This window comes from Alligator sinensis, unplaced genomic scaffold (assembly GCF_000455745.1).
Source record: "Alligator sinensis unplaced genomic scaffold, ASM45574v1 scaffold1434_1, whole genome shotgun sequence".
Taxonomy (NCBI): domain Eukaryota; kingdom Metazoa; phylum Chordata; order Crocodylia; family Alligatoridae; genus Alligator; species Alligator sinensis.
Genome location: NW_005843168.1, coordinates 162,017 through 175,135, shown reverse-complemented (window position 1 = coordinate 175,135; position 13,119 = coordinate 162,017). Strand labels below are relative to the sequence as shown.

General features: G+C 65.5%; 2 protein-coding genes across 2 annotated transcripts in view; both read left to right on the top strand.

The window, feature by feature from the left end:
* Window positions 1–224, top strand: part of LOC112548428 (hemicentin-2-like) — a 7,066-nt gene extending 6,842 nt beyond the window's left edge. The window contains exon 9 of the mRNA XM_025194193.1: window positions 68–224. Coding sequence (XP_025049978.1) covers window positions 68–116 — 49 coding nt within the window. The 3' untranslated portion in view covers window positions 117–224. The remainder of the gene's footprint in view (window positions 1–67) is intronic.
* Window positions 225–5,512: 5,288 nt separating this feature from the next.
* The window catches only part of CD22 (CD22 molecule), an 8,912-nt gene continuing 1,305 nt past the window's right edge, over window positions 5,513–13,119 (top strand). Inside the window, exons 1-9 of the mRNA XM_025194188.1 lie at window positions 5,513–5,521; window positions 6,581–6,644; window positions 7,137–7,559; window positions 7,954–8,250; window positions 8,659–8,925; window positions 10,549–10,812; window positions 11,440–11,703; window positions 12,157–12,426; window positions 12,853–13,111. Coding sequence (XP_025049973.1) covers window positions 6,611–6,644; window positions 7,137–7,559; window positions 7,954–8,250; window positions 8,659–8,925; window positions 10,549–10,812; window positions 11,440–11,703; window positions 12,157–12,426; window positions 12,853–13,111 — 2,078 coding nt within the window. The 5' untranslated portion in view covers window positions 5,513–5,521; window positions 6,581–6,610. The remainder of the gene's footprint in view (window positions 5,522–6,580; window positions 6,645–7,136; window positions 7,560–7,953; window positions 8,251–8,658; window positions 8,926–10,548; window positions 10,813–11,439; window positions 11,704–12,156; window positions 12,427–12,852; window positions 13,112–13,119) is intronic.

Below are 13,119 nucleotides of genomic sequence, written 5' to 3'. Positions count from 1 at the left end.
GGGGCGTGGGAGGTCCCGCCCTCCCCCACGCCCTGTTCTCATTGGCTCGTCCATTTCCCGCCACCAGCAAGGCCCCCGCGCAGTCGGTCGTGAATGTGTCTAGCCTCGACGCCTGAGCCGGGAGGGAACCCAGGAGTCCGGGGACCTGCCCCCGGCCCCACGCCCGTCCCGGAGCTGCCGAGAACCCGGGCATCTAGGCTGCTCTGGCTCTCAATAAAGCCATTCCTGACCCTGCTGCTGTCTCGTGGCTCTTTGCTCCGCGCCCGGCGCTGTACCTGGCCCTCCAGAGGTAGCCGCATTTCCACCCTCCACCCCGTCCTTCCCGTCCCCTCCCCTCTCCTTGCCTCCTGCTGGTGTTGAGCATCTGCCCCCCCTCACACCCAGAGAACCCAGGCGTCCACAGCTGGGTTGGGGCCCCCTCCCGCAGCTGCCCCGGATCATCCAGGATTGTCACGGTACCCAGTGACCCACAAGATGTGACCAAGGACCCTCCGCATTCGTCTGTGGTTTTATTTGGTTTGATAACAGCCCCCTATGCTGCATTACACTCAGCCAGTCCCTGGCTCCACGCCAGAGCTGGCTACATCCCCTGGCTGGTTTGCTTCCATCCATGAGCTGTTACACTTGGCCAGTACCCAGTGGATGCCCCCCAGAGCTGGCTGCATCTTGGCACTGGGTAAGTCCCCCCCCAGTTGCAGAGCAGTGTTATGCTCAGCACTTTCTAAGCTGCTTCCCACCCCAGAGCTGGCTGCAACTCCCAGAGCTAGCTTGATCCCCTGCCTGAGTTGCATTACACTTGGACGGTATCCAGCGGATCCCAGAACTGCCTGCAACCCCCAGAGTTGGCTTGATCCCCTCCCTCAGCTGTGTGATACTTGGCTGGTCCCCAATGGATCCACCCCAGAACTAGCTGCATCTCCACCCCAGATATGCTCGTGTCCCCCCTACCCCCAGTGCAGTGTTACACTTAGCCCTTTCTAAGATGCTCCCCATCAGAGCTGGCTGCATCTTGGCACCAAGCGACCCCCACCTCAAAAATGACCCCCTTCCCCCATTATGGATATGGGGTAACTCCAACGCCTCCATCTGAGGCAGCCCCTGTCCCTGACCCCCACGTTCCAGATAAGGAGGCTGCAGTTGCCCTTGAGGTCACTGAGGAAGGAGACCCCGGAGGCCAAGACCGGCTGCGCAGCGGCCCCAACCTGGGCCAGCTCCATGCCGTTGTAGCCGCGGATCTGGGGGTCCCAGCGGGGGTCCCAGTACAAGACACGGGTCTGCACGAGCCCTGGGCTGGCACCGGTGAAGGGGGCGAAGCAGGCCTGGTAGTGGCACGGGATCTGCAGGTAGGTGCCCAGCCAGGCCAGCAGCGTCATGGGCATCTCCATGGCGTGCTGGCATCTGCCCAGGGTGCCTGGGGGCACGAGGGGGTGGGTACAGCACCTGGCACAGCCCCAATCCTGACCCACGGGTAACGTACAGCGCCCGGCGTGGGGGGCAGAGGCTTCTGGGAGGAGCAGGGCACAGAGGAGATGCTACATGGTCCCCCAGTGCCATTCACAGCCACTCACCAGTAGGACTCGGTGGGGGGGGGCCAGGCTGGCAGACAAGATGCAGACAAGCTGAGGCTGAGGGGGATCACGCCACACAACCAGGTGGAATGGAGCCCTCGAGACTCCAGGCTGTGCAGCAGTAGGTGCCCGATGCCCAGGCTGTGAAGGCCAGCTTGGGGCCCTGCTCTCCTAGTACTTCCCAGTCCCGGGTCCAGCGGTATTGGAAGATGCGGGGGTTGGTGCCCTTGGGGATGTTGCAGCGCAGCCGCATGGGCCACCCCTCAGGCACCACTGACCTCAGTGTTGCCGTCAGCATAACGTCCCTTGGTGGGTCTGCAGCGGGGCGTACTATACCCAGCAGAGCCACCCCAGAGCTGGGTGCCTCATCAGGCCAAAGCAAGCCAGGGAGCCCCAGCTGGGGCAGGGACGGGGTGGGCAGGGCTTCTGGTGGTCACGCCTCTAGCCCCCACTTGGGGTGCTGGGCAGGGCCAAGGTTGGGTAAAAGCCTGAGCCTGGTATTGGGGCCTGAAGGTGAAGGACAAGCTGAGCTGGGCAGGGTTTGGGGTGATGGTCAAGTAGGTGGATGCCTGGGTTGGCTGAGTGCCTGAGCCTGGAGCTGGAAGGGGCGGGGCTTGAGGTGTTGGGCAGGGCCTGGGTGCAGTGAGAGCCTGAGCCTGGTACTGAAAGGGGCAGGGCCTGAGGATGATGGGCAGGCTGGAGTGGGAGGGGCTTAGGGTGATGGACAGGACCTGGGTTGGGTGAGAGCCTGAGCCTGGGCCTGGAAGGGGAACCGAAGGATGACTGACAGGTAAAGTGGGCAGGGCCAGGGAGGTGGATGCCTGGCTTAGGTCAGAGTCTGAACCCATGGGGTACAAAGTGGGCGGGGCTTAGGCTGATAAACGGACCTGGCTCCAGTGAGAGCCCAGTGCTGGAAGGGGGTGGGGCTTGAGCTCACAAGGGGTGTGGCCTAGTGGCTACTTGAGCCTGAGAGCCTGAGCCCTGCCCCAGAAAGGGGGTGGAGCCTGTGTTGAAAGGGGGCGGGGCCTGGCCCATTATTGACAGATGGGGAGCTGCCAGAATTGGCTGCCTGCCTCCTCCTGGTGCTGCCCAGGGCCGGAGCCAGAGGTTGACTGACAAGCTGGCAGCAGTACTCACAGCACAGCAAGGTTGAGGGGTGCGGAGCAGGTGGCGCCAAGGCTATTGTGGGCCTGGCACACCTCGGGCGGGCTGGACATAGCTCCAGCTGGGCCCGATCCTGCCCTGGCAGCTCCTGCCCATCCTGGAACCAGTGGAAATCGGCAGCTGGCGGCTTGGCCTGGCAGGAGCAGAGCAGAGCAGCGCTGTGGGTGCCCTTGCACCCGCAGGCAGCGCCAACACCAGTGCCACAGCCCAGGGGATGTCTGCAATGGGGCGTGGGGGATACACAGCAGTGAGGGACAGGGCCCAGCCGTCCAGGCTTCCCCTACCACCCCCCGCCTGTAATCCAGGTCCCACCCCCAGGGTCTTGCCCTGCCCCCTCACCACCTAGTTCCACCCCAGAGCTGGGCGCATCAGCGCAGCAGAAACCCAGGGAAGTCTCAAACTGGCGCACCCAGGTGGGCTGGGGGTTTCCCTGGCCAATCCCCACTAATTCAGGCCCTGCCCTCACCCACAGAGCACATGCAGCTGCAGGCACGCAGCGGGGGTGCTGGGGGCATCCAGGATGCAGGTGCGGGTGCGGGTGTGGTTCCCGCGCTGGAGGGTGACGTGCAGCTGGGCTGCGGTCTCAGCATTACACGTGTCCAGCCGGGCCCAGGATCGGGGCCAGGCCCAGGGGCCATGGAGGGCAGTTGTGGGGCAGGGAGCATCACAGCTGGGTTGGGGCCCCCTCCCGCAGCTGCCCCAGATCATCCAGGCATGGCATGGGGGAACCCACTGTGGGGGGCAGCACCAGTCAGGGCGACCGGATGCCTGGGTTTGCACCCCAGGGCCCAGATTCTTTGTCCCGGAGTGGGAGGGGGCCCAGACACCTGGGTTTGCACCCTAGGGTGGGAGGGGGAACAGACACCTGGGTTTGCTGCCCTGGAGGGGGGGGGTCACCTAGGTTCTCTCCCTTGGGTGGGAGGGGGACCAGACACCTGGGTTCTTTGCCCCCAGGTGGGAGGGGGCTCAGTGCCCTCACTTGGGTTCTCTCCCCATCAGGGAATAGGATCCTGGTGGGGTTGCGGACCTGGACTCCTGCCTGGGGCAGGAGAGGGTTGGGTGGGCCTTGACACCTGGGTTCTCCCTGGGATGGAAGGGGGTTGGGGGGGCCCAGACACCTGGGGTCGTTCCCCAGGGCAGGAGGGGGCCTGGACACCTGGGTTCCCTCCCACTCTGGGATGGATATGGGGGCTGCAGTGAGGGGGAGAGAGCCGGGGTTCCCGGACACCTGGGTTCCCTCACCTGCCACCTCCACCTCGATCGCTATCCACCACCGGTGCCGCTCCTCGTTTGGCCGCACCTTTCTCCCTGGGGGTGGCGGGGGGGTGGCGCTGACCCAGACCCCATAGGTGCCACTGTCCCTGACCCCCACGTTCCAGATGAAGAGGCTGCAGTTGCCCTTGAGGTCACTGAGGAAGGAGACCCCGGAGGCCAAGACCGGCTGTGCAGCGGCCCTGACCTGGGCCAGCTCCATGCCGTTGTAGCCGCGGATCTGGGGGTCCCAGCGGGGGTCCCAGTACAAGACAAGGGTCTGCACGAGCCCTGGGCTGGCACCGGTGAAGGGGGTGAAGCAGGCCTGGTAGTGGCACGGGATCTGCAGGTAGGTGCCCAGTCAGGCCAGCATCGTCACGGGCATCTCCATGGCGTGCTGGCATCCGCCCAGGGTGCCTGGGGGCATGAGGGGGTGGGTACAGCACCTGGCACAGCCCCAATCCTGACCCATGGGAAACGTACAGCGCCTGGCATGGGGGGCAAAGGCACCTGGGAGGAGCAGGGCACAGAGGAGAGGCCACATGGTGCTGCCAGGCCTGGGAAGGGGAGAAAAAATGTTTAATGGCTGGGGGGGACCCAGGTGTCAGGGGGGGGCCTTTAGCCTCCCCTCCCTGCTGTGACCCCCCAAACTGGACTCCCATCCCAGAGAACCCAGGTGTCCAGGCTCCCAGTTCCCTTGCTCTCTCACCCCCGCCCCCACACCCCAGAGAGCCCAGGCGTCCAGGCTCCCAGAACTGTCCCAGAGCTGCAGGGAACCCAGGCGTCCAGGCTCCTAACTCCCCTGGACCCCACTCCTCTCCCCAAGAACCCAGGCATCTGGGGTCCTAACTCCCCTCGACCCTGTTCCCCCCCGCCAGAGAGCCCAGGTGACCGGGCTCCCAGACCTCTCCCGGAGCTGGGGGGAACCCAGGCGTCCAGGAAAGGGGAACCAGGAAATTGAGGAACTGGGGGTGGGAGGCAGAGTCCAAGGAGGGGCTGGGTGATCTGTGCCCCCTTCCTCCCCACCCTTGGTTGCCATGACACCAGCACCTTTGACACCCCCCCTGCTTCCTAGAGGATGGATCCCACTGCTTCCACCAATCACTGGGGTGGGAGAAAGTGTCTTTATCTGGGCAAGAAGGGGGCCTCCCCTTTGGGGGTGTGGCCCAGAGGGGACCTCCCCCTGCTTGGTGGGGTGGAGCCAGATCTTCTCCTCGGGAGGGGGTGGGGATCTAGGACATCTGGGTTCTTCCCCAGCTGGGCAGGGCTTTGGGGTGAGAGCTGGGAGCCCGGGCACCTGGGTTCTGCTCTGGGTGGGGGGCAGTGGGGGCGGGGACCCCCCGCCTCCAGAGCCACCGGTGTCCCATTCAGGCACCAACCAAGCCCCCACCTGCTTAGATACACCATGCCTGCCCCCCTCCACTTCCTGCCCTGGGGGCGGGATGGTGGGATCCCCCAGCAAGCCCCTCCCCCAGCGAGGGGCAGGGCCTGAGTTCCCCCCCAGCAACTCCCCACATCCACCACAGGCATCACTGCAGGTACTCCACGCCTGGGTCTCTCTAGCCATTGCGGGGGGAGCCCTGGGGACCCGGGCACTTGGGTTCTCGGGGGGGGGGGTCAAGGGGGGGCTGGGGTCATGGGCCCAGACCCCTGGGTTCTTGGGGGGGGGCAAGGGGGTGCCCAACCCCTGGGTTCTCTGGGAGTGGAGTGAGGCCTGAGCAGGCAGGGACCAGGGCAGGGTGCAGGGGGCTGAGAGGGGGGGGCGCCTGGGTTTTCTGGGAGGGGATGGGGTCCAGGAGGTTAGAGCAGGGGAGGTGGGTGCCCGGACACCTGGGTTCTTTACGTGGGGGCTGGGGGCTGAGAGGAGGGGGCAACGGGTCCCCGGACACCTGCGTTCCCAGGGGGGTGAGAGCAGTGGGGCAGGAGCCCAGATGCCCGGGCTCTCTGGCAGGGCAGCAGGGGCTGGGCTGCTCCCCAGGACGTGGGTTGCTTTTTTTTTTTTGTTCCACAGGAACCAAAGGGACCCATTTTGAGCTTGTTTACCCCCAAAAGGAGAAGTGAGAGCTGGGGGGTGGGCAGTGGGGGCTGGGGATCGGGGCCGCATCAGGTGAGGCATGTCCTCCCCACAAAGCCAGAGCTCCAGCTACACTAAGCAGGGCTGGGACTGGTCAGTGCTCGATGGGAGACCCCCAGAGCCAGGGGTTTGGGGGGGTTATAGGGGTTATAGGGGCACCCGCCCCATCTCCCCCCCCCCTTTGGGCCCAGTTCCACCCCAGAGGAAGCCACAGTGAGGCATGGGAAGCACTGGACCCTGAAGGCGTTGTGGGGGGAAGAACCCAGGCATCCGGGGTCGCAGCCCCCGCACCCCCCCAGGCCCTGTCAGAACCAAACTGGTGCCAGAGCTAAGTTTAGCTGTGTTCTTCCGCCGCAACAGTGCTGCCGCCTGGGCCCTGCAGCTCTGGGAGGGCAGTGGGGTCAGAGACCGGGAGCCCAGACACCTGGGTTCCCCTTTGTGGTGGCCTCGCCTGGGCCTGTGCGGGGGGAACCAGGGGTCAGAGTGAAGGGTAGGAGCCAGACGCCTGGTTTCCCGCTCTCAGGTTCTCACCCTTTGCCGCGCGGCCAGCACCATGTGGCGTCTGGCCTGGGCCCTGTTCCTCCCAGGTGAGTGGCGGGCGGGCTGGGGGCTCGGACGCCTGGGTTCCCTGGGTGGGGAGTGGGGCGGGGGGATGAGCCCCGGGGGGCTGGCAGCCCGGATGCATGGGATCTCTGGGAGGAGGAGAGTGGGATCTCTGGAGCGAGTGCGGGGGGATGCCTGGGTTCTCTCCAGCTCCAGGAGGCTGGTGGGGTCTGGGGGGTGAGAGCAGGGGATTCTGGGAGCCTGGGTTCCTGCTAGCTCACAGAGACCAGGAGAGTCTGCAGGGAAGGGGCTTGGCATCCAGGATGCCTGGGTTCCCTGAGGGGAGCGGACCCAGGGGCTCTGGGGACACCTGGGCCGGGAGTGGGGGTGCCAGGAGCCCGGACACCTGGCTTCTCTGGGAAGCTGTGATCTGCCAGGTGCTCCCCTGTGCCCCCGGGCGTCCTGGCACTGTACATCCCCCTGGACTGGGATCAGGGCTGCCCCAAGCGCTGTACATGCCCCCTTCCTGCCCCCAGGTGCCCTGGGCAGCTGCCAGCGCCCCGTGGAGATGCCTGCAACGCTGCTGGCCTGGCCAGGCTCCTGCCTGCAGATCCCATGCCGCTACCAGGCCTGCTTCACCCCCTTCAGCAATAGCAACCCAGGGCTTGTGCAGACCCTCGTCTGGTACCACAACCCCCGCTGGGACCCCCAGACCCGCGGCTACAACGGCATGGAGCTGGCCCGGATCAAGGCTGCTGCGCAGCCGGTCTTAGCCTCCAACGTCTCCTTCCTGGGCGACCTCAAGGGTAACTGCAGCCTCCTCATCTGGGATGTGGGGGTTGGAGACAATGGCACCTATGGGGTCTGGGTCAATGCCTCCCACCCCCAAATGAAGACAGTGAAGCCAAAAGAGGAGCGGCACCAGCGGTGGATGGAGAAGATTGAGGTGGAGGTGGCAGGTGAGGGAACCCAGGTGTCCGGGAGCCCCGGTTCTCACCCTTTCCCCAAGCCCCCGTGTGCATCCCAGAGTGGGAGGGACCCAGGTGTCTGGGCCCCAGCTCCCACTGCCCCAGCCCACCTGCCCCCATGGCAAGGGGAGAACCTGACCCCTGACCCACAATTCACCACAAAGGGGAATCACAGAGCAGGGTGTCCGGCCCCACCAACCCCTCCCGCCCTGTGGCACAAACCCAGGCGCTGGGTCCTGTCCCACCCCAGGGAGTGAACCCAGGCATCCAGGCCCCCACATGCCCTGGGGCACAAACCCAGGCATCTAGGCCCTCTCACCCCCTCCCGCCCTGGGGCATGAACCCAGGCACCCAGGTGCCCTGACCCATGCCCCTGTCCCCACAGCGGGCCGCCCCACGCTCCGCCTTGAGGGTTCGGGGCAGCTGCGGGAGGGGGCTCTGGCCCAGCTGCACTGCTCCCTGCCCCACCACTGCCCCCCGCGGCCCCTGAGCCTGGCCTGGGGGGGCCTGGAGGGCCTGCGGGGGACACGGTCCCAATCCTGGGCCCAGCTGGACATAGGCGGCGCTGAGACTGTGGCCCGGCTGGACCTCACCCCCCAGCGTGGGGACCACGGCCATGTCCTCACCTGCGCCCTGGATGCCCCCGGTGCCCCCGTTGCAAGCCTGAAGCTGCACGTGCTCTGTGAGTGGTGGTGGGGCTAGGACCTTGGGGCAGGGCTGGAAACAGGGGTGGGGCCAAGGGAGTGGGGTGGCAGAGGGCTGTGCCCATTTCTGGAGTGGACCTGAGTGCAGAGGGTGTGGGGCCTGGCTTGGGAGGAATGGCCAGTGGAAGCGCCGCCTCCCAGCCCACCCTGGGACGCCAGCTTGGGGCTGCCCTGGGCTGCTGGGACCCTGATGTGCCCAGCTCTGGGATGGAGGTGGGTGGTAAGGGTGCAGGGCAGGGCCCTGGGGGTGGGGCCTGCACTAGGGGTGTGTAGCCAGTGGAAGCCCTGCCCCCAACCCGCCCTGGGATGCCAGCTGGGGACTGCCCTGTGCTGCTCATGCCCTGATTCGCCCAGCTGTGGTGTGTAATGGCCCCTGCCCCCTGCAGACCCGCCAAGCAACGTGACGCTGACGGCGATGCCAGGGCCAGTGGTGACCGAAGGGCAGTCTGTGCGGCTGCGCTGCGACGTGCTCGGGGGCGCCAACCCCGCCATCTCCCAGTACCGCTGGACCCGGAACTGGGAAGTCCTGGAAGAGAAGAGCCCTCAGCTGGAATTCACAGCCCAGGTGCCTGGTTCCACTGGCACCTACTGCTGCACAGCCCAGAACGATGAAGGCAGGGACTCGTCCCCCGGCCTCAACCTCCGAGTACAGTGTGAGTGGGGGGGGTTGGGAGGGGCAGGGTTTGGGGTCAGGGGAAGAAGGAGGCTAGGACCATGGCATCTGACACACATACACACACACACGTCACTACTAGGATTAGTTTTGCCAGAGCCCTGCAAGGATTTACACTCGGGTCTCTCCTTATGCAAGGGTTGCATTTCAAAAAAACCTTGCATAAAGTGAATTCACATAAAGCGAATCCATTATTACATGTAATTAATAGAGATACGCACCATCCTCACTCTACTGCCCCCCCAAACCATGACAAATTCAAACAGTAATTGCACAATGCAATAACTGCTGCGCGGGGAGGCTGTGAGCTCCACGCTGCAAGCAGCGGCATGCACAGCAGGCACTTTGACAAGGCAGCATGGGGTGAGCACCTTCTCTGCATAGCCCTGCTGTTCCCTGCCCCCCAGCCTCTACAGCCCGGCGGGCATCAAGCTGGGGCATAGGTGAGGACGTGGCCATGGTCCCTGTGCTGGCGAGGTGAGGTCCAGCCGGGCCGTGGTCTCAGCACCGCCCGTGTTCAGCCTGACCCAGGATCGGGCTGTGTCCCCCGCAGGCCCTCCAGCCCCCACCCCCAGGCCAGGCTGTTCATCCTGCGCTGCCCTGGGGATGCGCCTCCTGTGCCTGCTGCTCTTTGAGGGGTGCTACCCCGTGCCACAGGAGGTGTGTGGCCAGCTCAGCGGGGTGCAGCGTGTTGGGACCAGGCAGGGAGAGGAGCTGTCAGGCTCAGGATCAGGGCCAGGGCCTGCTGTGCCCATGCATCTGCCCCTTCCCCTTGGAAGTGTGCACGGCAGCAGGGAGCTGGCCCTCCTGACGAGCCACTGGAGACTCTGTCCTGCTCCCTGCTGGGGCCCTGCAGCTGCACACTGCAGACCCGGGCCCCAAGCACCCCCCGGCTGGACAGCAGCCCCAGCCTTGCCCAGCTCCCTCCCTACAGCGTCCTCAATCCACCTCTTCCCCCCACTTACCTGCCAGAGCTGCCCTCGAGGCTACTTGGGGCCACGTGCATGTACTGTACGTGCACATGGTGCCCCCGTCTCACCGCCTTCCTTCTGCTTCCTGCCAGCTCCCTGTGGGCTGGAACGCTGCCAGCCTGCAGGGAGCTCATTGCCGGCCGACTTCACATAACACTGGATTTCTCACACAAAGCAAATTTCTGGTATAAATAAGGTCGTTGCATATAAGTGAATTCGCACAAAACGAATTCGCATAGAGAGAGACTCGAATGTACTTAAATAGTAACCCCTAATCACTATTACAGGTGTTCTCTCCAGAATATGACCTGACAAGTGGCTCCTTAGACATTACAGCAGCGACTGTTGGGGGCACTGGCCTCGGGTCTTCCACTGGGTGAATGGGGTCTTAGTTTCTGGCTCCCCCCCCGTTCCAGCAGGGACTCGGCAGTTGTGTGTTATCCTAGGATCACAGCAGACCCCATGCACACGCACACACGCGCGCACACAGCCCAGGTGTTCGGGACACCCCCCACCTGGGGCCCCAGTACCTGGAGGGTGGGAGCAGGCACAGCTGGGGCCCTGTAGCAGGTTAGGGAGAGAGCCTGGGCGCCTGGGTCCCATCCCTCACCCCGTGTCTCTCCCCCATGCAGATGCCCCGCGGGCCGTGGTGGTGATGCTGGAGACGGTGTTGCCTGCGCACGCGGGGGCGCCCGCAGCGCTGCTCTGCTCCTGCCAGGCTGAGCCACCGGCCGCCAATTTCCACTGGTTCCGGGAAGGGCAGGAGCTGCCGGGGCAGGATCAGGCCCAGCTGCAGCTGAGCCCGGCCCAGCCCAAGGATGCCGGCGCCTATGTGTGCCAGGCCCATAACAGCCTTGGCACCGCCCGTTCTGCACCCTTTGACCTCGTTGTGCTGTGTGAGTACCGCTGCTGGCACTGGCGAGGAGGGGCAGGGCTTCCAGGCTGTCCATCAGCCCCTGGCCCCAGGTGCAGGCAAGCAGCCTGAGCTGCCAGCTCCCTGTCTGTCAATCACGGGTGAGGCCTTGTCCCTTCCCAGCCCCAGGCCCTGTCCGCTTTCCACGATCGGGCTCTGGGCAGACTCAAGCAGCTTCTAGGCCCCACCCCTTGTGACCTCGAGCCCCGCACCCTTTCGGCACTGGGCTCTCACTGGAGCCAGACCTGTTTATCAGTCTGAGACCCAACCCCTTTGTAGCCCTGGGTTCAGGCTCTTGCTCAAGCCTGACATCCCCCTCCCTGGTCCCTCCCACTCTTCCTGTCCATCATCCTCAAGCCCCACCCCTTCCAATTCAAGGCTCAGGCTTTCACCAAACCCAGGCCCTGCCCACTACCCCAAGCCCTGCCCATCTCAGCCCGTCATCCTCAAGCCCTTCCCCCTTCCAGCTCCAGGCTCAGGCTCTCAGCCAACCCAGGCATCCACATGCCTGCCCATCACCATCAGGACCTGCCCCCTGGCACTACCAGGCTCAGGCTCTCACCCTCCCCAGGCTCTGCCCACCCCTGTGAGACCCTCCTTTCGCCCGCAGACCCTCCGGAGGCCGTGTGGCTGGCGCTGGAGCCCGAGGGGCAGGTGCTGGAGGGCACGGGTGTGCGGCTGAGCTGTGCCGGGGGGGATGCCCGCCCTGCACCCACCTGGGCCTGGTACCGCGACGGGCGCCCCCTGCCACTCCACCTGCCTGGGCCCATGCTGGAGCTGAGTGTTGGCCCCCAGCACCGTGGTGCCTACTTCTGTGAGGCCCAAAACAAGCTGGGCACCACCCGATCCCTCCCTGCCATCCTCGATGTGCTCTGTGAGTGGGGGCACTGGGGTGGGAGGGATTGTGATGGGGGGACTGGGGGCACTGAGATGGGGGACTGGGGACATTGGGGTGAGGGGCATTGAGGGGACTGGGGGCACTGGGGATGACTGGGGGCATGGGAATGGCAGAGGGAGGAGCATGGGGGGTGTCCCAGACACCTGGGTTCTGTGCGCACGTGTGCGTCTGCATCTGCGTGTGTGCGCATGCACAACCCCGACCCCAGAGTTCCCTGCACATCTGGGTATCCTGGGGCTGGGAGGGGGGGCAGAGGGGGTGCACAGGGGGTACAGGAGCTGGGAGAGGGGGGCTGGTCCCGGGCAGGGGTGTGGCCAGCCAGGGAGGTAGGCAGAGCAGGGGCCTGGCAGGGGGCATGGCCAGCTGGGCAGTGGGCAGAGCCTGGCTCTGACAGACTGCTCCCCTGTCTGTCCCGTTCCCGCCCCCCAGTCCGGCCAAGGGAGGTGCAGGTGGAGCTGCAGGCAGGGAGGAGGGTGCTGGCCGGGACCCCTGTGGAGATGCGCTGTGCCGTGGGCAGTGCCCAGCCCCCACCCACCACCTTCACCTGGTTCCTTGACAATGCCACACTGGGCCCCCCTGGCCCCGATTCGGCTCTGCACCTGCCCCATGCCCACCCCCACCATGCTGGGCACTATCACTGTCGTGCCGAGAACATCGCTGGCGCCACCAACAGCTCCCCCTGCTTCCTCAGCGTCTGGTGTGAGTAGCATCCCACCCTCCGCCCCAACTGGGAGGGACCCAGGAGTCCGGGAGGGATCTTACCCCAGAGGGACCCAGAAGACCGGGAGGGTCCTGAGGCCCCAACCCCCTGCCCCTGACCTCCAGTGGGACCCAGGTGTCTTGGCCCTCACCCCAGGCTTAGAATCAAGGTGCGCTGACCTCTGACCCCAGGCATCTGACCCTAGAGCTTCGACCCCAGGCATCCAGGCGCTGACCCCAGGACTTGGACCCCAGCACCTGGGCCCCTGCCATAGGGCGTGGAACCCAGGCGTCCGGGTCCTGACCCCTGACCCCAGGGCTTAGGATCCAGGTGCCTTGACCCCTGACCCCAGGCATCCGGGTCCTGACCCCTGGGTGTGGAACCCAGGCGTCCAGGCCATGATCCTTGACCCTGTGCCCCCGCAGACCCTCCACAAGCAGTGCGGTTGTTGGCGGAGCCGGGCGGGCGCCTGGTGGAGGGGGGCGCTGCGATGCTGCACTGCGAGGCCAAGGCGTGGCCCCACCCCCACCGCTACGACTGGTACCGCGATGGGGTGTGGCTGGGCTGGGGGGCCGACCCAGCCTGGCCTTTGCCCCGCCTCCAGCTTCAAGCCACTGGGACCTACCACTGCCGGGCCACCAACCAGGTGGGGGCCACCGACGGTCCCCACCTTGTCCTCACCGTGCACTGTA